The 26,038-nt window shown below is 49.4% G+C and overlaps 1 protein-coding gene across 9 annotated transcripts in view; it reads right to left on the reverse strand.

Annotated features, from left to right (window-relative positions):
• The window catches only part of TNRC6A (trinucleotide repeat containing adaptor 6A), a 42,340-nt gene extending 21,419 nt beyond the window's left edge, over positions 1-20,921 (reverse strand). For 7 of the 9 annotated variants that reach the window (XM_074552562.1, XM_074552560.1, XM_074552557.1 and 4 more), the window contains exons 1-6: positions 20,734-20,921; positions 20,006-20,053; positions 17,738-17,773; positions 11,735-11,825; positions 10,732-10,753; positions 1,970-2,302 (exon numbers count right to left, since the gene is read on the reverse strand). In XM_074552562.1, coding sequence (XP_074408663.1) covers positions 1,970-2,302; positions 10,732-10,753; positions 11,735-11,825; positions 17,738-17,773; positions 20,006-20,053; positions 20,734-20,738 — 535 coding nt within the window. In that variant the 5' untranslated portion in view covers positions 20,739-20,921. Of the gene's footprint in view, positions 1-1,969; positions 2,303-10,731; positions 10,754-11,734; positions 11,826-17,737; positions 17,774-20,005; positions 20,098-20,733 lie in introns of those variants that run through there. The other 2 variants (XM_074552556.1, XM_014272342.3) reach the window with 2 other exon arrangements.
• Positions 20,922-26,038: the final 5,117 nt, after the last annotated feature.

Genomic DNA, 26,038 nt, shown 5'->3' on the forward strand with positions numbered 1-26,038 from the left:
GTTCACAGTACAATGGAGAACAGCACACAAATCCTCTGCATACTGCTAGGAGACTTAATAGGTTGTATAAGCAGTAATACTTCTTAATTTAGTTTACGTGTGAATTTTTATTTAAATCACCACTCTTATTTAAAGCACCTTGCTACACACCTTGGCCAGTAGAGCATACATACTGCAGGAAAAGTTTCACCTTAATGAAAGGTAGCTTTAAACACCACTAGGGACAGGAACAACATCATACAGGTGAAGTAAATAAAATAAGCTACTTAAAAATTACCTGTTGCAATGGCAAAGAGTTCTATCAGTATGTTACAGAAATAACACTGGAAAGTCTAAAAAATAATATGGGAAACATTCCTCAAGGACTCATGGATAAACTGCTTTCAGTGATTTGCTTATTTTCATTTTAAATCCTGCTTCTTCAAGAGGCAGTAATCAGAACAGCTCAAAATTTAACTCAAACTTGAAATACTAAGGCTATTTTCAGTGTTTTATTATTTTTCTTTTTTTTTTATTTGCTAAAAGGGCTGAGAGTCACATCCTTTGTAGTCTATAAAACACTAATTTTGAGAAACACTGGGAATTCAGTAAAGTCACACAAGAAACTATTTGTGGGAAAAAGTTACATCACCACTGCTACGTACATATCAAAATGTAAATACAAGGATAAAAATAAGAAAGTATTAAGCACTGGCATGCATTAATACCAAACCCCTTTGAAATGCTAGATCCCTCACAGAAAGTTACTTTTTTCCAGACAAAAATAAATGACATTATTGTCCTGTAAAATTAACTGAGCTGCATGTTAGTGCAGTCACTGAACAGCACATCCTACACATGTAACAGGCAAGTTCACCTTTCTTAAAAGACTGTTTGAAGGAATGCATAACAAACCAAAATAACAAAAGATGATTGAACTTAAATAGCAGTAAAGGTATAAGTGGATCCATTCTGTAATACAACCAAGCTTCAGGTGAAAAAATTGAGAAAAACTCTGACCTGACAATAAAAGACAATTCTGATATCCTGAACAAGCTGTACCCTGGCTGGACCTCCAGGTATGAAGTTAAAAATGAAAGCCAAGTCTCAAGGTGCTGTTCAATCACATAAAGAAACGTGCTGGAAGGAGCTTTGAAGACCACTCAGTTCCACTGCCATGGGCAGGGACACCTTCCACCATCCCAGGCTGCTCCCAGCCCTGTCCAGCCTGGCTGGGACATTCCAGGGATCCAGGGGCAGCCCCTGGTGCTCTGGGCACCTGTGCCAGGGCCTGCCCACCCACCAAGCCAGGAATTCCTTCCCAATATCCCATCCATCCCCGCCCTCCGGCAGTGGGAGCCATTCCCTGTGCCCTGTCACTCCATTCCCTGCAAACAGCCTCTCTCCATCCTTCCCGCAGGCTCTCGCAGCCTGTCCTCCCAGCAGAGCTGCTCCATCCCTCTGTGTCTCCTCTGGCCTGGCTCAGCAGCTCCAGGCCCTCCCTGTGCTGCGCCAGGGCAGCTCTGCAGCTGGGCTCTCACCTGAGTGGGGCACAATGCCCCTCTCCTGCTGCCCAGGCTGGGGGATCAGCCCATCCCCAGGATGGCTCCCAAAGACCCTTCTTTCTGGGATGCCTCTACCAAAACTGGATGCAACAGAGGTGCTTTGTGCCACAGCCATGCTGGGATAGTGCTGAACACAAATCAGGGAATGTGCAGCACAGCAGAGGCCACACTGGAACCACCACCTGCTCCTGCCATATCTGCCACTCTCTGCTGCCCAGAGCCTGAGACAGGGGCTGAGCTTCATGTGCAACCTGCCCAGAGAGGCAAAACCACCCTGCAACACTCACTGCCAACCTCTGACACAGGAAAGGATCTCCTCATGCTCCAGCTTACAGCGCAAGTTCAAATACTGCTGGCTGAAATACTCCCCTGATAGTGAATTTAAGTGACTCAATTTTAGCTAAAGGAAAAGGCAGTGCCCTCACCTGGCTGTTTTTTGCTGCTGTTGGGCACTTCTCCGTTGGTCACGGGCTGGTTATTGGTGCCAGTGCTGCCTCCTGGCTGGCCGTTGAACACCTTGGGGGTGGATCCCAGGTTCGCAGCTATCCCTGGTAACTGCTGCCCCCGTTTCAGAAGCTGCTTCTGTTCCTGGTGTCGGAATCGCGGCGGTACTTCCCGAGGAGGGTACCGAGGCAAGGGCTGCTGCTGGCTGCTGGCTGGGGCCCGCTTGGCATTATTGGGAGTGCTGGTTCCTGGGGAAGTGCCGTTGGAGGTCACGGGCTGGGGCTGGCTTACACTGGTCTTGGTTTGTTCTGGCACTGCCCCCACCCCCAGGAAAAAGAAAGTGGGACAAAGTTATTCATGTGAACAGCAATTGAAAAAACTGAAGACTAAGTCAATATTATTAGAGGTGTTTATTTATGGGGCAATGGCAGCATTTCTTGTGATTCAAGCTGTAACTCATCCCCGAGGAAAAGCTCTGTTATCCCTCAATGACTTTCATGGCACAGACCTGGAAGCAGGAATATGCCTTGCTATCACTCCTAACCAAGTTATCTCCATTACAGGATGCCACTAACCACCTTTCTAGCCTTTGCCAACAAATCAGCACTACAAACTTTATTTCAGCACTGAACCTTTATTTAGAAAATGTTCAAGTATTAAAAAATAAAGTTTCCCATTTAAGTATTACCTATAGAAAACTGCTCTGGCCTGGCCCCAAAAGAACAAGGGGCAAGCAGGACCTACAGGACATGTTGCTCAGGGCTCCCTGCTTTAGGGAGCCCACCATGCACAGGGACAGCTATCCATGGCCTCAGGTGCCTGCTGCCAGCAGGAAGGGCTGCCAGCACAGGGAACGCTGCACACAGGACAGCGCTGGCACTGGGAAAATGCCAAATGTGCAAGTGCAGCTGCCAATGATGCCAGAGCCAGCAGCACGGCCCCAGCAGGGCGAGGGGAAGGTCAGAGCACGGGCAGAGGCAGCACCAAGCCCAGGGGCAGGCTGGGCACAGCTCGGCAGGCAGAGAGGGCTCTGAGCTCCTGCTGTGGCACTGCTGCTGCTGCTGCTGCTGCTCCTGCTGTGGCATTGCTGCTGCTGCTGCTGCTGCTGCTGCTGCTGCTGCTGCAGGGCAGCTCTGCCCCCCTCGCTGCATTGATATGTTAATGTGCTTTGCAAACTCCTCGCATGAGATATGCATTAAGTGTCAATATTTATTGTGTGTGTGCAACTTCCCAAGATACCTCAATACTCGACCACGACCTCCCTCAGCACCAGGAATAATGTTACTGCACGACTGAGAGTGTAGTTTTCAGGGGCTTTTAAAACCTTTTAAATATGTTTAAAGACCATTTTATCATTCACTTTCAGGAACCGAGTCATGGGAATACAACAAAAAACAAAAACAAACTCGAGCTTTTGTTTAAATGTTGTCAGTGCTACTTATGATATAATCTCTGTTTATTTCTACTTTACGTATTCTGAAAAACATGAAACAGAAGCCTTTAGAATAAAAAACCACCGAAGAATCAGCATCTGAATTGTGTTTTAATGGAATATTGCATTTTGGGAAGCAGAAAAGAAAAACTTTGGAGACCTTGTTTGACAGTGGGTGGGCAGAAGCCTCAGGGTGAGGACACCCAATTTCAGCTGCCCCTCCAGGGCCCCCAGCTCCTGTGGGCACAGCAGGGACACGGCTCTCCCAGCTCACAGCAGAGGCACAGAATTAAGGAGAGGAAAGGCCAGGACACAACTCAATTTATTGTACAGAGCACAGGGAATAGAAGGTATTGAAAGGCTATTAGATCAACTGGGAAGTTGATAAAGATCACAACCACCACTTCAGATTTCCTCAATTTAAGCTGTTCCCTATGCTAAGGGAAGGCAACTGGTTCCTCGCAAAATATTTTGATGAACATAATGAGACAACAAACTGTGATTCTGACTTCTGGTTCAAAACTGAACTTCACAAGTAGGAAATAGTATTAAACAAATCTATTTCATTTGGTGCTTCTAAAATTTCTTGCATTATAAATAAAGTAACTGAGAGTGACTAAGCCCTGAAGGGGGGGAGAAGCGCTATTTAAGCAAATTGCTGAGAATTTGTTGACAATTGCATGCAGAAGGACTTTGAACTTTTCTGTGTCCAGGTACTGCAAGGGGCTCTGAAATGAAACCACGTTAGTTCACACTCCACAAGCTGTGTGAGCAGTGCCCAAACCATAACTTGTGGTGCTCTCCCTGTGCCCCCTGCCCCAGCTGGTGCCAAGGATGACCCTTCAGAGCCCGGAGCACATCCAGGGCTGTGAGCTGAGCTGAGAGTGACACAGAGACCCCTGTGCAGCCCCAGAGCAGCGCTGGGGCCACAGCCCCACGCAGGACACACACACACACAAACCCCTGCAGCCTGTGGCACACACTGCGCCAGTCCTTTTCCTTCCTCTGCCACCTGAAGCACCAAACACAAACGCCCTTGCTGAGGAGATTTTAATGGACAACATGCAGCACCCCGTAACACTGAGCCACTTCTCCTTCCCTGCCTCTTGCCCTCCTGCTGCTGGGGGTACAGTGAAACCATTTCCATCTGACACCCCCGGACACCCGGACACCCTGCCAGCACTCTGCTCTCCTAATTAAAGCTGCTTTAAGACCAAGTGTGTTAGAACCGACCCCAAGGGACCTGCAGGAACTCAAATCACTTTTTGACTATCAAGGAGTGCAACAAATAAACAAGGTACTCGCTGCCCAGCCAGCCCTAAGGCACAGCACCAACAGCACTTCTCTAACAGCTCATGAATATTGTATTTCACATAGATTCTAAGCATTTGTTTCCTTAGCAAACATGGCAACTCTATCTACTATGATAGCAGCAAATTGTGTAACACACTTGCCAGGTCCCAGGGCTAGGCTACAGAATATACAGAGTCCACAATTATATGCTAATTTTCAACTGAAATTATCCAAAGTGCAATAGAATTCCCTTGTCTTTGCTTCCCTGAGAACCACAGAGTAAGTTTTGAGCTATAAAATTCTCCCTGTCCAACATTTTCTGCTCCACAACTTCTCAGAAGGCTAAATAACACATTAATATTCCAATATGGCTACTATGAATTCCAGCACCCCTAAATCATTATCTTAATATTTTAATTTGCTCTAGACTAGTCGCTTGTTAATAAAAGTTCGTTCTACACACCAGCATTTTATTTTGAATTGTATTAAGGCAGAAAGATAGTATTAACAAACTTACGGTTTATCGCAGTTAACTGACTAGCAACAGCAAGTTTACAGAAACCAGCATTAAAAATGACAGATTTTCATAAAGAACAAACCTGCTGCAAACCCTCAGAGCAGGGGGATGGTGGAGTTACAGTTTACAGAGAGATTCCAAAGAAAGACGCTTCCAACTTGTGTTGCTTTCCCACTCTGCAGATTTCATTAGAAAATGGAGGAGAAGCATGGTGTCATTTTACTGCTCCAGGAGCTGCCTGCCAACTCCTCCTGGAGCAGGGGACCCGCGCTCCCCCTCCAATAAAAAATGGCAGCTGCCTGAGGAACTTTAACGCGGACGGAGGCAGCTCAGATGCTCGGGTGCCCCGCACAAAGAGCGGCGCCAGGCCGGCAGGGCCCCGCTGCCTCCCCGGGGAGCTGCGCCCCAAAACGCGCCCTGCGCCGCATGTCCCGGCCGGCACGGCTGCGAGCGCTGCGAGCCAAGGCTGCCTCTCCTCTCGGGCTCTCGCACACACACCTAAGATGTAGTGCTAGAATTTTCCTGCTGGAAAAATGGCCGCAGCTGTGAGCTCGGAGAGCTGCTCTGGAAAATATCTCGTGTTTGCCAAGGCTTTAACCCCTGCAGATCCGCACGGAGGTGAGCGCGCCCTTCCCGCGGCGCTGCGCGGCCGCAGGCCCGTCCCCTGCATTCCTGCAGTCACCCCCCGGACCCGGCAGCTAGCAGGAGAGGTTTTCCAGTCAGGAAAAGCAGAGTAAGGCAGGCGAAAGCCCCGACAAACCCAGCAGGGTCTATGCACTCGGGCCATCCCGCTGCGCCGAGAAGAACAAGCATAAGAAGTTTCCAAGGTGGGAAATATGAGTCAAAGATTTCAATTCCACACCCAGCTATTTTTAGAGCACTTTCCGTTTCACTGGGCAATTCAGTTGACTCTGTTCTGCAATGAAAGTGGCACTTTCTGGGCTGCAGGGACAGCCCGTGCTGCTCCCCTGAGCCCCACGGGCAGAGCCAGCCCAGCGCTGGGCACTGCCCGTCAATTCCTGCCCATCCACACATCCCACTGTGTGCAGGGCATTTCAGCCCCTCTGAGCTCCCACAGTCCCCATCCATACATCCCACTGTGTGTACAGGGCATTTCAGCCCTGGAGCACACACAGTCCCCATCCACATATCCCACTGTGCGCAGGGCATTTCAGCCCTGGAGCACACACAGTCCCCATCCATACATCCATGTGTGCACAGGGCATTTCAGCCGCTCTGAGCTCCCACAGTCCCCATCCACACATCCCACCGTGTGTACAAGGCATTTCAGCCCCTCTGAGCTCCCACAGTCCCCATCCATACATCCCACTGTGTGCACAGGGCATTTCAGCCCCTCTGAGCTCCCACAGTCCCCATTCATATATCCATGTGTGCAGGGGCATTTCAGCCCTGGAGCACACACAGCTCCCATCCATACATCCATGTGTGCAGAGGGCATTTCAGCCTCTCTGAGCTCCCACAGTCCCCATCCACACATCCCACTGTGTGTACAGGGCATTTCAGCCCTGGAGCACACACAGTCCCCATCCATACATCCCACCGTGTGCAGGGCATTTCAGTCCCTCTGAGCTCCCACAGTCCCCATCCATATATCCATGTGTGCAGGGGCATTTCAGCCTCTCCGAGCTCATACAGTCCCCATCCACACATCCCACTGTGCACAGGGCATTTCAGCCCTGGAGCACACACAGTCCCCATCCATATATCCATGTGTGCAGGGGCATTTCAGCCTCTCCGAGCTCATACAGTCCCCATCCACACATCCCACTGTGCACAGGGCATTTCAGCCCCCTGAGCTCCCACCATGGAGCACACACAGCTCCCATCCATATATCCATGTGTGCAGGGGCATTTCAGCCTCTCTGAGCTCCCACAGTCCCCATTCATACATCCCACCGTGTGCACAGGGCATTTCAGCCCTGGAGCACACACAGTCCCCATCCATACATCCATGTGTGCACAGGGCATTTCAGCTCCCTGAGCTCCCACAGTCCCCATCCACACATCCCACTGTGCACAGGGCATTTCAGCCCCTCTGAGCTCCCACCATGGAGCACACACAGTTCCATCCATTACATCCATGTGTGCACAGGGCATTTCAGCCCCTCTGAGCTCCCACCCGGCAGCACACAAGTGCAGGGCTCAGCACTGGGCTGTCTGCAGGGTCTGGGAAATTTGGGATAATGCACTGACTTGTCTGTATCCAACAGCTCAACTCCAAACACAGCACAAGGACACATTCTGCCATCCTAAGAGGAACACTACAACTGACAATTCTACAGTATTTTCAACAAATAGGAAAACTCGAATTATATTTATTTTTTCCTAGAAAACCTGGTTCAAAAGAACTGGGAAGGCACATGCTGTGCAGCTGCTGCACAAACAGATAAACTTTCCACTTAGCAACTAACAGACTGGCCTCTAGCTGTCCCAAGCTCTGTTCCCTCCTTTAATGACACCAGCTGGACCAAACCAGGCAGGTCAGAATCCCTGAAATCTGCAGGAATGCCACACGTGCATTTCTGACTGCAGTACCATGGTATTAAATTGCTCCTGGTACCAGAAACGTTGTTGTTAGCATCTTTCTCATTACTTTAATTCCCAATCCTGAACAGGAAAACCCCCAGCTCCACAAACTCCCTTGGAAGGCTCTTGTCATTTTACAGGAACACTGAGCTGCTTCAGCTGGTACAACAGCCATTTCTTCCTTAGATAAAACAACAGTTTGGAGCTGTCCAAACTACACTTAAACCAAGAAATACCCTCCCTTCCATCCCCAGCACTTAACCAGCTTCTTTTCTGAAAGAGGCACATAATTCTGAATTATTCAGAGATCCTATACTCTTGTATTTTATCTTCAGCTCATGCACAGAATAAATTATTTAAGACATTAACGTGATGGAAACTTGGAAACTAATGAAACATTAATTTGCATCCTGAACACAAGGAGGCAAAACTGGTGAAACAAGGCAAGAGACATGTGCAACACAAGCTCCGGATTTTGTTCCTATAGAAACTGTAGCAAAAAGTTGTGTATCTGCATCTCATGGTATCTTTTCTTCCACAGCACTGCCAGTTTATGTTTCTCTGACAACTCTAAATTCCTGCTGAACTTTATGAAATACCCTTTAAATAATTCCAACACCATAAAGTTGGAACTTAACAGTTCCATCAGCGAATCTTTCTCTCAAGGCAGAAAAAAAATAATAATAATGAATGTTTAATTACTCTGTCCTTCAGAAGAAAGACGTTTCCATTCCACATGAAGATTCCCACTGGGGAGCCTCCCAAGCAGAATTCCTGCCCTCCTGGTCCAGGGTATTTTTAGCCCTTTGCTTGTGATGCCAGTGCAGCCCAAGCACAGGGTCAAACGGGCACACCAGTGTTTGTTATTACACAGCAAAGTGCTCAGACATGATCTATCACTTCAGAGCAAACCCAGACATCTTCATAATTCTGTAAATCTGGTCTATGATCCCACAATCCTCATGGCAGGAGTTACAGAACAAAAGCAACCCTTAGCCTGTATTCAAACACAATTCCATGCACTGCTTGGAAACGGGCATGCTAAAAAACAAATGAAGAGCATTTATTAATTATAATAGTCTTCCAGCACTTTTATTTAATTTGTTTTATTTTAAATTGCTGCCCCGTGCCCAAAGACAAACCTGGAACTCCCAATGGATTTCAGTGGGAGCCCTGGTCAGCCAGAGGCAGCTCAGAGGATGGAGGGACACAGAGAGCAGCTCCCATCCCTGCCTGCAGCCCCAGGAGCGCTGCACAGCCTCCTGCAGCCCCTCTGCCTCCAGCAGCCCCTTTCCAAACCGAGCCCTGGGCAGGCAGGGCAGTGCCCCAGTGCAGCAGCACAGCTGCCCCAGGAGCTCCCTCCTCTCAGCCTCCCACACCACAAACCCACCGCTCCCCCTCAGCCCAGGTCCTTTTCCCATGGCAGCACACCCACCAGAGCACCCACTGCATGCAGAAACGCTGGGCCAGCCCTGGGAATGGGGCTGCAGGGCTGGGAATGGAGCTGCAGGGCTGGGAATGGAGCTGCACAGCTGGGAATGGAGCTGCAGACTGGGAATGGAGCTGCACAGCTGGGAATGGAGCTGCACAGCTGGGAATGGAGCTGCAGCCTTGGGAATGGAGCTGCACAGCTGGGAATGGAGCTGCAACCCTGGGAATGGAGCTTGGGAATGGAGCTGCAGAGCTGGGAATGGAGCTGCACAGCTGGGAATGGAGCTGCACAGCTGGGAATGGAGCTGCAGCCTTGGGAATGGAGCTGCACAGCTGGGAATGGTGCTTGGGAATGGAGCTGCACGGCTGGGAATGGAGCTGCACGGCTGGGAATGGAGCTGCACGGCTGGGAATGGTGCTGCAGACTGGGAATGGAGCTGCACGGCTGGGAATGGAGCTGCACGGCTGGGAATGGAGCTGCAGGGCTGGGAATGGAGCTGCAGACTGGGAATGGAGCTGCACAGCTGGGAATGGAGCTGCAGGGCTGGGAATGGAGCTGCAGACTGGGAATGGAGCTGCAGAGCTGGGAATGGCGCTGCAGAGCCCCAGGGCAGTGCCCTGAGCACAGCCTGCCTCTCCCCTCCCCAGCTGGGACGTTCCTCATCACCCACCCTGGCAAGGGGCACCAGTGCCCCTCCTGTTCCCAGCACAGTGTGCCCCTGCCAGCCCCCTGCCTCCCAGCTCCATCCCTTCCAGCAGGACTGGAGCATCAGCCACTGCCCCAGCAAGTGTTAAATTAAACCAGCATTCCCAGAAAACTTCAGCAAGCACTCCACATAGCCACCTCAGCAGTTACTGGGCACTTCCCAACCAACAGGAGAGGATCTCCAGCTCAAGAGAAAGTGAAAAGAAGCTTTTTTCCCCTTTGCAGAAGCTGGTTGGGATGCAGAGCCCTACAAACCCCACAAACACCCAGGAAACCACAGTGCTCCCACCTGCCATGAATATTGAAATTACAGCTCATGGGTACTGGCACCCTGATCATTCTGCAGGGTGAGCCCTTCATATGCAGGAGTAAAACAGGACACATTAATTACTGGACACATTAATTACTTGTCCATCAAGTGTTCCCAATCCCAGCTGCACTTAGAATATCTTAAATTAAGTTTCCAACAGACCCATCCTATGCACAGTTATTCTGAAGTGTTGGTGCACTTTTCAATCAAAGCAAAAAGGGGAAGATAAAAAGCAAGCAAGGGAAGGAACTTCAGGTGTATGTCTGTGCCTGGTGCTCTGTCAGTAAATAAGAATGGGAAACAGGAAGATCAGCAACTCCAATCCCTGGATAAACCCTGTGCTGATACTCTTCTAGACTTTTGTGGTCACTTTGAAAAAGTGCAGCTGAAATCTCAAGGGTCCCGTCTGTCACTTTTGGGAGGAGATTTCAGGTGAAACATTTGATTCAACATATTTAAAAGCCCAGAAATAATACACAGAGTAGAACTAACTGTAAAGTAACTTACCTTTGATTTTTTGTTCAATGGCCTAGAACAAGAAAAAAGAAGTGTCAGTGATTTCTGCAGATAAGAGAGAAACCACATATACACATACGACTTCATAAAGCAACATTAGCTTTTGACTTTCCTCTTTTTAAATGGTTTCAAGTTATTTAATTATCTACTTCAGAAGCCTCTCTCTAACCAACCCAGGCCTATTATTCCTTATGTTTAAAAAGCTGTTTAAATGTTATAGAAGACAAAATTAATTTGAAAGATAACTACATGAAACAGACCAAATTAAACTTGCAAATTAAGATGTTTTAAGTGAGTTAAAAACTGTGCCTGGAAGCAAAGAGCTGCTGCCACTTTTATTGCAGAACAGGGCAGGGAAGGGGGAGTGACCTGGAAATGGAAAAGAATAAGAGAGCAAATGCCAAAGCTTCAAGGCTTTCATTTGCAAGATTCATTGGTTACACCTGTACTGTGGCCAAGATGAGAGATCTATTTGAATAAAAGTTTATCACAGGATAAAATGCCTTGCCATGATGAGGATCTTGTCAGTAAACAGGGATTCTGAAGTATTTACAAGCATTTCTCTGACATTTCCACTCCTAAACATCTTTGCTGTCAATATTTTCTTTTTTATGAAATTGTTATTCCCTACTACAAATAATGGCATGTTTCCATACTGAAGAGTAAGATATGTTAAAATAAGGATGCAGTTGAAAGCCACTGCCTTAAAATGGCACTTTTATTCTACTAGTAAATACATTAACACTGAGGTGCTACAAACCTGAGACTGCCTCAATTGACCATCAGGAAATAGAAGGGTCACCCCAGATGAAAATTTAGTTTTGTAAGAAACTACACAGAGCCAATTACAATGCTCAATTATGTCAGTTACCTCTAAATAACTGACAGCACAGCTAAATTTAAGACATTAAATTAATAAGAGAACACTTGTTTTTACTAGTGATGAAACAAGTCACCTCCAAGCACAGGGGTTTATTCTCAGTGCTCCACATACCTTTTTTTGAGCAGCTTCCTTCTTCTTCTTGTCTTCTTTTCTCTTTTTCCTTTCTTCCATCAACTGTTCTTCCTCTTCTTGCACTAAATCCCTGAACCACACAGTTTGCAATTAACTCTCCCAAAATACAATCTGTACACACTTAGATTCATTTTAGAACAATTATTTCACAGTGACATAAAGGAACTGGGGAATTTTGCCTCTTAATTGGATCCTATTTCTGCAGGGACTGTCACTGTCAGGGCAAGCCGCCAGTGACAGGACTTGCAGTGCAGATGTGGTGTCACGCTGCACGTAAGGAGCTCTTTCTCCCAAAGCTTACATTTGGTTCAAAAGCCAGCAAATCCAGATGTTGTTTGGTGTCCCCTGAATGCAGTGACTGAGCTGTGGCACATGGCAGCCTGGAGTGCTCCTGCAGGCAGCCAAAGCCACAAACCCCTGTGCTTCTGCCCCATCCCAAAGCCCTCTGCAGGAACCACCCCGGGCGGGCAGGGGCACAGCACAGCTGGCACAGCTGGCACGGCAGGGGCACAGCACAGCTGGCACAGCACAGCTGGCACAGCAGGGCCATTTCAGAGCTCCCTCTCCGAGAAACCGTAACTGGGCAAAAGTGAAACCAAAACTCAGAACGGTAATTAACGACACTCGTTCATTACCACAGCGTTTCTGCCCAAACCTGAGCAGGAACAGCTCTGCCCAGCTCGTGCTGCTTATAAACACATTTCCAAAGGTTTTTGGAGAAAAAGAACTAACAGTGTCACCATGGGGCAGTGACTGCACGGTGTGTGTCTGCCTGGAAACACTGAGCTGGTTCTGTTTTAACCCCAAAGCACCCATAAACCTCCAGCTTTAAATAAGATAGTTTGATAGTCTGTCAGAAGCAATGCAAATTGAATGTATTAAACCACAAGATAGTCCACAGGTACTGAAACTTTCATTACTTTTCTCGATATATAAACAACCAGTTAATTCTACTTCTAACTCAGCTCAAGCCCCTTTCAAAGCGAGTGCAGGCATCAGCTTCCACTGACCAGGTTCTGGCTTTTGAGATTTTCTAATAACAGAAAGCAAGTAGCAGCTACTTTTTTAAAGAAAGAAGGGCTTCTGATGTGCTAAGGTATGCAAAATAATTAGCCAGGAGTGTTATTTCTGAGAGCCCTGCACTGCCAGAGGAATCACAACCATCCAACACAATGTGGCTGTTTTGCATTTTATCACAGCTCCATCAGCTGGCTGCCAGATCCACCGAGGACATCTCACTGCAAAAGCAATCTTGCATTCACAATTAGGTCTCCAAAATGATTTCATGGACAACTAAGGGGTCAGACACCTAAGTGCAGAAACAATTCCAGTTCCATTTAGAGCAATCCCTCGTCCCTGTGCAAGCGTGAGGCAATGATTAACCTGCAGTGACATCCGCGCGTTACAAAGGTGACTCCTCAGCCAGCTCTGTCCCGCCCTGAGCATTTGGAACCAGGGGGATGCTGGTGATGCTGACCCTCGGTTTGGGTAATCTGGGACAATCCAAATTGTGACAGGCAATTTGAACTGGAGAGCAGCACCAGGTGTGGAGCAACACAGAGCGAAGCCCCTGGAGATGCCAGCCCCGTCCTGCAGCCCCAGCTCGGGCACAGCCCCTTCCCCTCACAGCAGAACACTGCTTTGCTCCTTGGAACCCAGTGCTGGGCTGGGCCACAGCAGCTGCAACAACCTGGGCAGCCACCAGCACTTGTTTTGTGCAACAAATTTCAGCCTGTCACATGCCAAAACTGCATTAACCGAAAAATCATTCTGCTTTTAGAAGAAAGCTGTGGCACATTCAACAGCAAGCAGAATGCAAAGTAGTATTTTCACAGGAAAAAAAACCCACCTCATCAATCCTGCTACAGTTAAATCAACACAATTACATTTCACTTTGGGAATACAGATGCTAACAACTAACATACCAATATCTCTGGAATGTTCTACCACAGCATCACTGGGTTTTTGTCACATAGGAACAACAGAACTCCTAAATTCTGACACTGTGTCAATTCAATTTTTATCTTTTCAAGACAAACAGATTTTAGATTACAAAGCAAACTTAGGAGACATAAAGCCCCCCCTACGATTAGGATCAGAACTCTAGGTATTCTCTAGATAAAAACCATCCACCTATAGTTCATTATGAGTTTTTAAGGGTATTAATTACCACTATAACATCAAATCTCAGAGCAAAACTAACCCAATTGGCACAACTAAGCAGCAACAGCAAAGCCCTTCCCGTCCCTGCCCTTCCCTGAAAACTGAACACTTCAAGTAAGACTGGCCTATTCACCATCCTCATACACAAACTTAAACCTGAGACAAAAATTCACATTTGCCCCCTAAGTCATCAGAGTCTCAAGCAGGACACCCGAATTTCCATTTCTGACAGCTGGAAGCATGAGTCTCCTTTATTCTCCCCAGCACAGAAATGCAGGGCCCTCTCACCAGCCAGCAGGTGATGGGACTGCTGCCTCCGGCTCCAGCCTCTGCTGGAACACATCACAAGCTCCATTTCTGACACTGCTCCTTGAGGAGCAGAAGTGGAACGTGGCATTTCCCATTTATGCCCTGGGCTCACAGCCCCCTGCTCCTGCAGACAGAGCAGCAGCAGCTCCACGGGAACCACCACAGCAACCCGGGCTCGTGGAAACCACACAGAGCCAGGAAATGAACAGGTTCACTGCTGGGCTTTCCCCACACATGTTAACCCATGGATCCTGTGTGGCCAACATGAACAGGTTCATTGCTGGGCTTTCTCCTGCACCTGGCAGCCTTAATCCATGGACCCTGTGTGGCCAACATGAACAGGTTCACTGCTGGGCTTCCCCCTGCACCTGGCAGCTTTAATCAAACCACCTTGTGTGGCCAACATGAACAGGTTCCTTTGTGGGCTTCCCCCACACCTGTAAATCCATGGACCCTGTGTGACCAATATGAACAGGTTCATTGCTGGGCTTCCCCCTGCCCCTGGCAGCTTTAATCCATGGACCTCGTGTGGCCAAAGCATTTGCAGCAGCACGCTGCCCATCAGCTAGCCCAGGAGGAGCAGGGACAGAGCATTCCATGGAAAAGGTGAATTTACAAACAGCTCTGTGATTCCCCATCACACACCCAGCCTCCACCAGAGCACAGCCTATGTCCTCCTCCTCCTCCTCCTGGGTAACGGGATTAGCTCGCTCAAGGTTAAACGGCCTTAGCAGAAATGCAAACCATATTTTTCAATTTAGATCAAGTGAAAATAAAACACCCCGGCAATAGGAAATCCACGTCGGAGACAGAACAAAGGCCTCCGGTTTCAACAGCTTAACTTGAAAGGTGCTTTATTTTCAAGTGAGGCAAAATGAAAATGGATCTTGATCTCAGGAGAGACTGCACATTTAATGGCTCTGAAGATGGGCAAGGAGAAGCTGCTGTTATCTGCATAAATTTAAGCAGACCGAGGGTCAGATAAATATTTACTGTTATTTATTTAACAGAAAATTTTTGTTCCAATTGTGTACTACCCCAGCACAATTCTTCTTTGTATACGGGGGAAAAAATACCAACAAACTACTAAAATGCTTTCCTCAATTAAACTATTAAAAAAACTAAAAGAAACAAAACCAACTTTTTAGTCTTCTAAGACAGGTTATCAAGACAGCACAAGGCATTTTATTTTTGTATGGCCTGATTTGTTATTTGGCTTCTGAAGTGGAGAAAGGAAAAAGCTGTCATGTTCTAACTGCAAACATTTCAGGTAATATTTGTATCAAAACGTGCTTCACTTATTACTTTACTTCTTGAAAAAAAAGCACTATTAATGTTTAATTTCTAAAGCTCCAGCTTAGCACTGTAAAAATACCTGGGCTGAAACAGACATGGTTAACCTTTATTCTTGTGTTGCAGAAGAGCAAAATCGAGTTCACCCACATTTCCCCTGGCAGACAGGCTGAGGATGAAGTAATTAATGTTTGTGCAGCTTTGCTATCTTTGCTGTTACAATTTATCAAAGTGCAATATGTTTTGCCACAATAAAATCAAAATTCTATCCCCACACTGAGAAAATGATGGTTGCAAGAACTGTGAGCTCTCATCACTGGAGGGATGAACAGAGGTATGGAGCAAACACACAAGTAAGAATTAGAAGTGATTATACACAGCAGCTTCTGAAACCAGTGTAAAATTTCCAGTGATGGACATATTAAATTTTTTAAAAATAAATAAATAAATAAATCCTTTCTACCATTTTCTCTTCTTCTAGTTACAAATTAACTTGCAGTGCTACAGGTGGAACACTGCCAGGTAGCTACAGGTAAGTATCAGGCATTGAAAGATCTTTAACAGTTCTGCAAGGACAGCACCACGTGCTCAGCCTACAGCTGATCTTCTACACAGACTTTCAAATGCTCCTGAGACTGATAAATCTTCTGCATTCTGACCTACAAGCTCCCTCATCTCTCAATTTTTTTGAAAAGACACAATTACATAAAGTTGCCAATGAACGTGATTTCTCAGGTTCTGTAAAAACCAACAGCTAGCTTTCCTACTCACCAGCATTCCACAAAAATCAATTATAAAATGTGTATTTCGATTAAAATGGGATCCTACCATCCTTTATCAATGCCATCCACAAAACAGCACACTACACCAAAGGAGCACTTGGAGTTTATGAAACAGACATGAGTACTTTGAAGTTAACAAAATAATCCCAACAAACCCTGCCAGTGCCTCAGATGGAAAAGCTCTGGCACCTGAACCCACCCAGCGTGTTCCTGGGAGCACTGAGAGCCTCAGGCAGTGAGAACAAAACAAACCCACTCATTTCCAGACGTGTGTGTGTGTGTGTGTGTTCTTTCCAGCTATTAACAGAGAGGAGAGGTGCTGCCAAGCTAAAAACTGGGAAAAAATACTTCAATGAATAATTAATTAGAAAATGTGTATCAGCTACTTTCTTTTTTGCTTCTAAATACCTCAGGTCTTTAAATTTCCACCCTAAAGGTGAAGCGACAGACTCCTACCTACCATGTCTGCCATGCCAGTCACCTGGAATCCACTCAGCTTTCCCATTTCCCTAACACAGCTCATCAGAATGATACAGGGACTACAAATGGACCAGAATTCTGGAATATTGGGGCTGGCTGTGCCCTTGAGTTTCACCCAAGATGTTTGCTGCTACGCAAGCAGACAAAAGACAGATCTCCTTCCCGAGAAGTTTATCATCCAGCCACGCAGGACTCCAGCAGCAGCCATAAACAATCCCTATCTTCCTGTAACAAATGAGGAACCAGGAAGGCAGATTAAACTGCTCCTCCACAGTCAGCTGCTCGAGCCCAGCAGCAACCTGCCCCTCTCAGGCTGCTGCAGTGCTGCTGCTGCAGTGCTGCTGCTGCACAGGGGCTGCTGCTGCACCCCTGGAGCACCAAAGGGACCCCACGGGCACACCTGGCAGCCCTGCACAGCCTCAGGGGTGTCTGTGGAACAGGAAAGGATGTGTCATTTACCCAAGTGTCTGTAAAGGTCCTGAAAGCATGAACAGAATGTTTTCTCTGCAATGAACTCTTCCCTTTGCACAGCACATATCTCTCCATATGAAGTTTATCAGGAAAAGGACCCACCCCCAGAAACCCAACAGAAAATCAAATGCTTACACATCAACAGAAACAACTACATTTCTCCCTGGTTTATATGTCTCTATCACTGGGCCAGCTCTATGTTTTCCCTGCAGTAGATAAGAAAAATATCACAGAAATATGGCAGTTATTATTACATGAAGGCACAAAAATCGGTTGTACAGGGATAAGTTTACAGAGCACATGGATGGAAGCTAGGGGTGAGAAGCTTGCTCTCCCAGCACATGGCCAGTCTGCAGCCAAGGTGGGCAGAACCACACGTGAATGGAAGCAATGGAGACTCTTCCCTATGGTTTGCATGCTTGTGAAGCAACAGCCAAAGCCCTGGGTTTGGGAACATGATTGTCAATGTATTTCAGATATTTACCTTCTCTCAGTTCCACATAAATGAGGCAGGAAAGCCCTGTTTACCAAACAGAATTGAAAAGTTATTCCTTAAATCAGAAGAACTAAATGGTGATTTGTAGCAGTCCTGATTTTAACCAAATTTAACTCTTAGATTTCCCCAGGTAAGAGCAGACACTCTTGCTGTGGCTGATCAGGTGACATTTAATCGGTAACATGATGCCACAACAGAGTGTGGATGGATTTATTTAATCACTGTCGCCAGTCATGCGCTAAGCTGATTTTTGAGACCAGGAATATTTGCACAGCACCAGGCATATATGAATTTTAGAGAGAACACAGGAAATGAGGACTCTTTTCCAAAAGGCCAGACAAGCCAAATGCTAATCCTGAGTGTGAAACAGGAATCACTCCAATGGGATAAGCAAGCTGCACTGAACGCTGTAATACTTTCCTATCACAAACCCACAGTCTAGGCCAATATTCCCAGCAAGATTAAAAAGTGTATTTGCTACCCATTAATTTATAAGCATAAACTCCAGAAGTGACTTCAGAACACAAAACAAAGCCAACATCCCGTGGAGTTCACAGTCTACATCCACACTGTGAAATCTGAGATTAACATAAACTCTAGCACAGGTCTGTGTACCTTGCCAGGAAAGGATATTTGCTCTTTTACAGTTCCACTAGGTCACTGCAAATTTAATAAGCCAGTAAATAATGACATTGGAGGAAGAACGAGGGCTATCTGCTGAGCTCTACCCCTGTAAAACAATTAATCAGGTCTACCCAGCGCAGGCATGCCATGGTTTATCAGCTGTGTGCTCGCACAACGAGAGCTCCCTGGCTAAACATAAACCAGCCGGGGCATTAATGTGAACTTCAAACCAGTTCAGAACCTTTTAAATGAATAAAACATACTCCTCTGTGTCAGACAGGCACGGGACCCGTTCCATAGCAGAATTTACTCTCCAAGCACCGAATTTTGGAAGCGCTGTGGTTTCCTTTCACTTCCCCTCACTCTCGGCACCGCCTGCCAGCATGACAAGATCTCTGCTAAGGTCATAAAAACGTGAAGATCTCCTGACTTACAACGACTGGCACCAAGTAGTGCTCTGAACTCAGCACTCTGTCACTCTGAATAACAGTTCTGAAATCACTTCTGGCACGGCGACTGCAGCGAGTCCCTGAACGCTGTGGGTTAACAGCAGCGTGCCAAAGGCACCCCAAATATTCCCTGCGTTTCAACAACAACGTGGGGAAAATCATTCACTGATTACACATCATCAAGTGTATTAGCAAAATAAAAAAACCAAAGGAAGACACGCACTGAGAGCAGGGGGGAGCAAAGCAGTTTTCAGATTCCACAGCCCAATCACAGCTCACCCTGGAAGCTGGAGACTGCTCGGGCTCAGGAGAGAGGGAAAAAAGCAGGGCACCAAACCTGAGATTCTATCTGCTATACTCAGGGTTCAGGCACATCTCAAACGGCCCCAGTGGAAACCCCTTTAACGGATCACTAGCAAAAGGCCTTTAAAGGTCTAACTGAAAAAGAACCCAAAAAGGAAGCAGGACAGAAGTTGAAAACAAAGAATGTAACCCATAGAGCGGATACTTGTGGGAGTCACCTGACCAAAACCAAACGGTGCAGGAGAAACAACTGCTTAAACACAGAGAGATACACCTTAAGGCACAGAATTCTTCCTTCAACGTGACCCTGAACTCCCGAGTTAAGGAGTTAACTCCCCAGCCCATTCTGCTAATCTCTCATTCTGAAAACTACACGTAAACAGGAAATTCACCAGGTAACTCTTCATGGCAAAAGAGGCACAGGCAGTAGTTATATGGCAACAGAGAGTTTAATGCAGTTCTTGGCACAACTGTCTTTCCTCCAAACAATATTTGGCTGAAGTGTATAAAAGAACCCCAAACTCTTCATTCATTTTCCAGTTATTCTTAGGTACTACAACTTAGTGCAAAAAAGTTATTTTTCTCTTCAAAAACCTCCCCTATTAAATAAACTGTATTAAACATCTGAAGTAGTTAAACAAAAAAAAAAAAACAGCTAAAAAGGTGTTTAGCCTACAGAATTAACTAAGCTTGCAATAGACAGCGTTTTCAAACGCTGTCTATTTCCCCGTGCAATTGACAGCGTTTTCAAGTTCAGATTTTTTTTTTTATCCTTACAATTAACAAGAGATTAAAGCTCCCGATAAAGCCCACAACTACTCCTAGCCCTAGGCCACCTTTCCATCTAAATAGTGGGAGGGAATTTAAATGAGTCTCTTACCTGCTTAGTTTTCTTTCGACTTCTTTGGTAGCTTTAGCTTCCAATTCTCTGCAACAGAAAGCGGTATTGGTTTCCATGTCAACAGCAATGCAGCAGGAAAATAGAGCCGGTGCGGGTCAGGATGCACAGGGAGCTCAGGTGGGCTGGTCAGGAGGGATGGGGAGAGCAGGCACGGGCGGCGGCGTCCCCGGGGCGGGCGAGGGGAGCGGGCGGGCCGTGCCCGAGCCAGCCCTGCCCGTGCCAGCCCGGTGTGTCCCGGCACCATCGCTGCGCCCGCAGCGGCCACCGGAGCCCATCCGCACCCCGGCGCCCCGCACCCATCCCCGCGCCCTGCCCGCACTCCGCCGTCTCAAGGACTTTAAGGAAAACGATTCTGCTGCATCACTTCAGCCGCCAGCGCGCTCCGAGCGCGCTCCGAGCGCGGCACCGGCTCGCTCCGCGCGGCACCGGGATGCTCCGTGCCGCTCCGGTTCGCTCCGTGCCGCACCGGCGGCCCCGGGCGCTGCCGGCCCCGCAGAGCCAACTCGGAGCCGGGGCGGGCACGGCTCGGCCCGGGCGGGGGCACCGGCACACCCCGCTCCGGGCGGGCGCCGCGGCCCCTCCGGGCGGCCCCTCGGCCGGCGGCGCTGCCGCGGGAGCCCGAGCCCGATCGCGTCCGCCGCAGCTCCGAGGGGCTGCCCCGCCGCCCGGCCCTTCCCCGCCCGGCCCGGCGCCGCCCGCCCCGGTACCTCATGTATGTAAAGTGCTCGGAGTCCGTCCCGGAGGCTGCGGCGCGGGCCCGGCGCGGCCGGCGGCTCTAGGCGGGCTGAGCCCGGCGCTGCGGAGCGGGAGGGCCCGGCAGCTGCAGCCGCAGCTCCGCCGCCATTTCCTGCCGCCGCCGCCCGCCCGCCCCGCGCGCAGGAAGCGAACCCGCCCCGGCCGCGCTTCCGGGGCGCCCGCACGGGGGGAGCGGGGCCGGGAGCGGGGGAGCGGAACGGGGGGAGCAGGAAGGGGGAGCGGGACAGGAACGGGGAGAGCGGGGCCGGGAGAGGGAGAACGGGACAGGAACGGGGGGAACGGGACAGGAACGGGGGGAGCGGGGCCAGCACGGGGGAACGGGACAGGAACGGGGAGAGCGGGGCCGGGAGAGGGAGAACGGGACAGGAACGGGGGGAACGGGACAGGAACGGGGGAGCGGGAACGGGGCAACGGGGAGATCGGGCACGGAGGGAGCGGGACAGGGACAGGGAACGGGGCATGGAGCGGGCCCCCGAGCCCGTCCCGGGCCGCTCCTCTGGGCTGGGAGCGCGGGAGCCTCGGGCCGGGTCCCGTCCGGGTCACGGAGTCACGGAATCATCACTTCGGCTGTGCCAGGGCAGTTTGGGGTCAGTTTTGGGGAAAGGTTCTTTCCCCCGAGGGTGCTGGCACTGCCCAGATCCCCGGGATGGGCACGGCCCGAGGCTGCCGGAGCTCCGGGAGCCTTTGGCCAGGGATGCTCAGGGGGGATTGTTGGGGTGTCCTCTGCACAGCCAAGAGCTGGGCTGGGTGATGCCTGACGGTCCCTTCCAGCTCAGGAGATTCTGTGATCAAGGCTGGAGGAGATCTTTACTTCAGCAGCACTGCCACCGTAACCCCTAAACCCCAAAACAGCATCACCCAGTGCCAGATCAGACACCTCTCAAACACTCCCAGGGATGGGGTCTCCACCACCTCCCTGGGCAGCCCTTCCAAAGCCTGACCACCTGAAATGTGAAAAATCAATTTCTAATGTCTAATCTGAGCCTCCCGTGTAAGGCCGCGTCCTCTTGTCCTCCCTCTGCAGCATGGCAGGGGAGATGAGCCCCACCTCACTACGCCCTCCTGGCTGGGGATTTTGGGGAGCAGTGAGGTCCCACACATGGATGCAGCCTTTATTTATCCCAGTGACGCACAGGAATTCCAGGCACTCTCAGCAGAACACAGTGGTTCCCCAGGCGATGCAGGACAAGGCACGGATGGGCAGAACATCCATCTCCATGTGTGTTTCCCTGTGTGGGGCAGCTACCCCAGGGTGCTGCTGCTGTGCCAGCTCTATGCCGAGCTTGGGGCATCAATTACTGGCACATAAAAGGAGCTAATGTCTAAATAACCACGCAGACATTTCTCTAAACCTTCCACTGACTGTTGGGTTGAGGGAGGGAATAGAAGAGTCCGAGCACTGGCAAACTTGGTGAGAGATCGATATATGTGAACATGGAGCTTAATCCAAAACACACAGAGATACTTCAAATACAGGAAATTAGGAGTGAGGAGTACGTGATCCACACTCTGTTACTGGACTAGGCTTCAATTACAAATCACAGGAATTAGTAACATCAAACCAGTCAAAGGACTGATAATGGGTTGGAATTGGGAGCGGTAATGTCAGGAACACACAAATCCGAGAGTGGACCGAGTAATTCCCAGTAAATGCTTCTGCAGCTGACAAGCACTCCCATCAAGGTTTTGTTGCCATGGGGAAGTTCTTGCTCTCTCCTGACCCCAGCTGCACATTGGCACCAGCATTTTCCAGCCCAGTTTTTGGCCTTTGCTGTTTTTACCAATGCTGGTGAGAAAAGGAATGCTGTTTGATTCCACTGTGAGACAAACGGGTGCCCTGGGCGCAGGAGCCATTGTCCCAGGAAATCTGCTGCAGCATCCCCTGTCCTTCTGCCAGCATGAGCGAAGCACAGTGATTTCCAGCTGAAGAAGATCCTCCAGTATGAGAGGCAAGGTTTATGACAATGAGAGTGGTCAGTGAATGTATTTTTGTCCTTAGAGGCTCAGCAATGGAGAGTGCATCGCTGTGAGCTGAACAGGCACAGCCGTAAAGTGGCAGTCTGAAATCAGTTCCTCGGTGCCTCGTAACAACTTGTAAGTTAATTTGGTCTTGTTTATTTTTCTTCATATGAAAAAGTTTGGACTGTCATGTAATTGTGTGTAACTGAAAGCCATTATTTCCTGAAGTGTGACTCAGCTCTCTCTCGCTGCTCCATTCACAGCAGCCCTGTTTCATGTCTCTTTGGAGGCACTACACGTGGTGTAGGAGGGCTGCTGTTAAGTCTGTCCTCAGTTGGGAAGGCTGATGAATTCATTATGTACTCCTGTTATGTCAGTTTGTTAACTGTATTGTGCCACTGTCAATAAAATTCATAGTCAAGGTCTGGAGCTTGCTTTATTATTTTAGATTGTTCTCTGGTGTTATTTATGCACGTGTTCCTAGCAACTAGACCGCTGCAGCAGTGCCTTTCTTTCTGCATGCAAGAGCTGCAGCTGGGTCCACACCGTCAGCAAAGCCTCTGCAGGAACCACCCCTCCACCACTGACCCCATCATCTCCTCCTTGCATCACCTCACGATCTTACCCCTCACAAGCAGCACTTTGCTCAGCTGAGTTCTGACATGTGTGAAATCCACACTGGTGAATTCCTAGAAGGACTAGGGAAATTCAGGAATCTTCAAATAGGAAGAATGTTTTCTTCTAGAAGGAGCAGCAGATTGAGCTTCAGCCAGGCAGCAGCCCATCATCCAAAGCAGGGGTAGTGGGTGCTGGCTGGCAGCAGCACTCAGGTGTTAACCACTCCTGGCCTTAGCCTCAATATGTGCTGAGCGTGGAGTTATTTGGGAACTGGGGTGCTGGAGGACCTTCTTTCTCTCCTGCTTACCACAGTTCTTTGGTTCATTCTTTGTCCCTTGGTGCTCTCTGAGGCTTGGACCTCTGGACTTCTTTGCCAAGGACTCAAATTCTGATTCTTCCAGCAAAGGGACAGCAAAACACCTCTGTGCTTAAAATGATGTTCATAACCACCTGGCTTTGGAGCTGCTTCCAGCTGAAGGGTAGATAAATCTGTGTAATCTTCCCATCTGTGGAAAGTCAGGGCTTCTCTTCCTCATGGGCCCCCTGCCCCAGGACCGCTGTGCTCCTGGGTGGGAAGGAGCACTCTGGGCAGCGTGTGCAGGGAGGAACCAGCTCGTGTCCCTGCGATGCTCCCTCCTCACGCTGGCACTGCTGTCCTGCCCTGCGTGGGTTTGCACGGCTCTGCAGCACTCTGCTCGCACATGGCATCAGAAACCAGGAATCATGGAAGCAGCTCCTCAAGGGCAAACAACAGGCCTGCACTCAGGGCTGGACCCGTGCAGTTACACTTTCACCACTGGGCAAACATGCCCTCCTGGGCACTGATCCCCAAATACCCTCTCCCAGCAACAGCAGCCACCACCTGCACCCTGCCAGCCTGGCACACCTCCCCATTCGCTGCTTAATTAGGATTTTCATATCATCAGAGCAAGGGAACGAACTGCAGCAGGCAGGGAAATGCACTGGCTGAAAACAGTTAAAGAGGAGCTGGCGCCATTTCAGCGTTCCCATCCCCTCCGCCCTTCCCCGTCAGCTGCAGTTCGCTCTCAAGGCAAAGGGAGCCGACATGTTAGAAAATGCTTTCTGCCTCTTGTCTGGGGAAAGCAGAGCTGGGGCTGTCTCAGGAGGAGCTCGGGCCTGGGGACGTGGAGAATTTGCCATCAATAACTCGCAGCCGCTTGCTCCATTCAGCATCGTCACACTGAGCGGAGCCGCTGTCACCGGCAAAACAGATTGTTTGCAAAATTGCTCTCGACTTAAATAATCTAAATGAGCTGATTTGACAGACAAGGGAAAACAGTCTCCTCGTCAGTGTGGTGGCTCTGTGTTCCTCTGCAAGGAGGCTCCTTTCTTCTCCACTGTAGACGCTTTCTTTAAGGATTTAAAAATAGCCCAGGCGACGGCAAGAGGTGGCAACATAAAGGTACTGAACAGGCAGCACTTCCTGATAAAACAATCCCTGCCCCAGAGCCTGTCAGCGCAGTCAGCTGGGCTGTGTGCTACAGCGAACATCTGGGGCTCTGAGGATCCTTAATTAGGAGAAAAACCCACAAATTACATAACTGGAAGTCGGTAGCAGAAAGTGCTGGGCTTGCCTTCCAACCAGCCCTGGAAGCAGCTGGAAGCAGACCTGGAAAGGAGGAACAGCACCCCGTGCTGAGGCTGGGGCTTGCCCAGAGGGGTCTGTTTCCCTGGCTGCAGCAGCAGCAAACAGCCAAGGGGTCTGTGCCCAGGAGAACATTCCCTGCCTTCCCTCCAGGCCCATGCCTTGGCAGCCCTCAGAGCAGGGCAGAGCAGGCACTTGGGGTTATTAAATGAGGATTTAATCCTGCCCTTTAAATCAGCAAAAAAATTATCAAAGATGAAGGATTTCCCTGTGTTTTAAAGCCAGCCCAACTTGCATTCCCTGATCTGCCTGTGGGCAGGCTGCCAACTGCAAAATGGAATCGCTGAGCCTGAATTTCGCTCTGCATCCAGCCAATTACGGCAGCCCCGCGTCCCCTGCTCGGGAGTGGTGCAGTACGAGAGACTGACAAGATCCAATCTTTATTTATTTACCAGGGCTGCATTGCACTTCCAAGGGAATCTCAGTGCTGGGCTCACTGCAGCCCTGCCCAGGTCCCCGTGCCCTGCACTGCCCAGGTGCCAGCGAGCAGGACCCAGCCCAAACCCCTCGTGGGGCTGCTGGGGTGTCCCCAGCCCCGAAGGTGCCCCTGGAGGTGCTGCCACAGCAGTGGGTCCAGCCCTGGAGCATCACCTGCCCTGTGGGTGGCTCAGCCAATTTGCCCACGTGAATTCTGCTGGCTCGGCACGTGCTGGACTCCCTTCCACAGCCACGGCTCTTTCTAGCTCATTTCTAGGTTTCTGCTAATCAAAAACACAATTTCAAAAAATAGTGGGGCATTTTTGGAGAGCTCACAGAGCTACAAACAATCAGCCAGAAGACAGAGATGATGCATGCAGGGAGAAGGGTTTCCCCTCCTGTTTGTGATGGCTCATGCAAACACTGATGATGTTCACAGAGGAAACGGCTTCCCCTGCCCTCAGCCCAGCTACACCCACGGCAGAGCTCACCCGTCCTCCGGGACTGATCTCGGCTGGTGAATTGGTGAGAGAGACGGGAGCGGCTTCTCCAGAGGAAGCGCCAGAGCCCCGGGAGAGGAGCGGGAGCGCCCGGAG

Source organism: Zonotrichia albicollis, chromosome 16 (genome assembly GCF_047830755.1).
Source record: "Zonotrichia albicollis isolate bZonAlb1 chromosome 16, bZonAlb1.hap1, whole genome shotgun sequence".
NCBI classification, from domain to species: domain Eukaryota; kingdom Metazoa; phylum Chordata; class Aves; order Passeriformes; family Passerellidae; genus Zonotrichia; species Zonotrichia albicollis.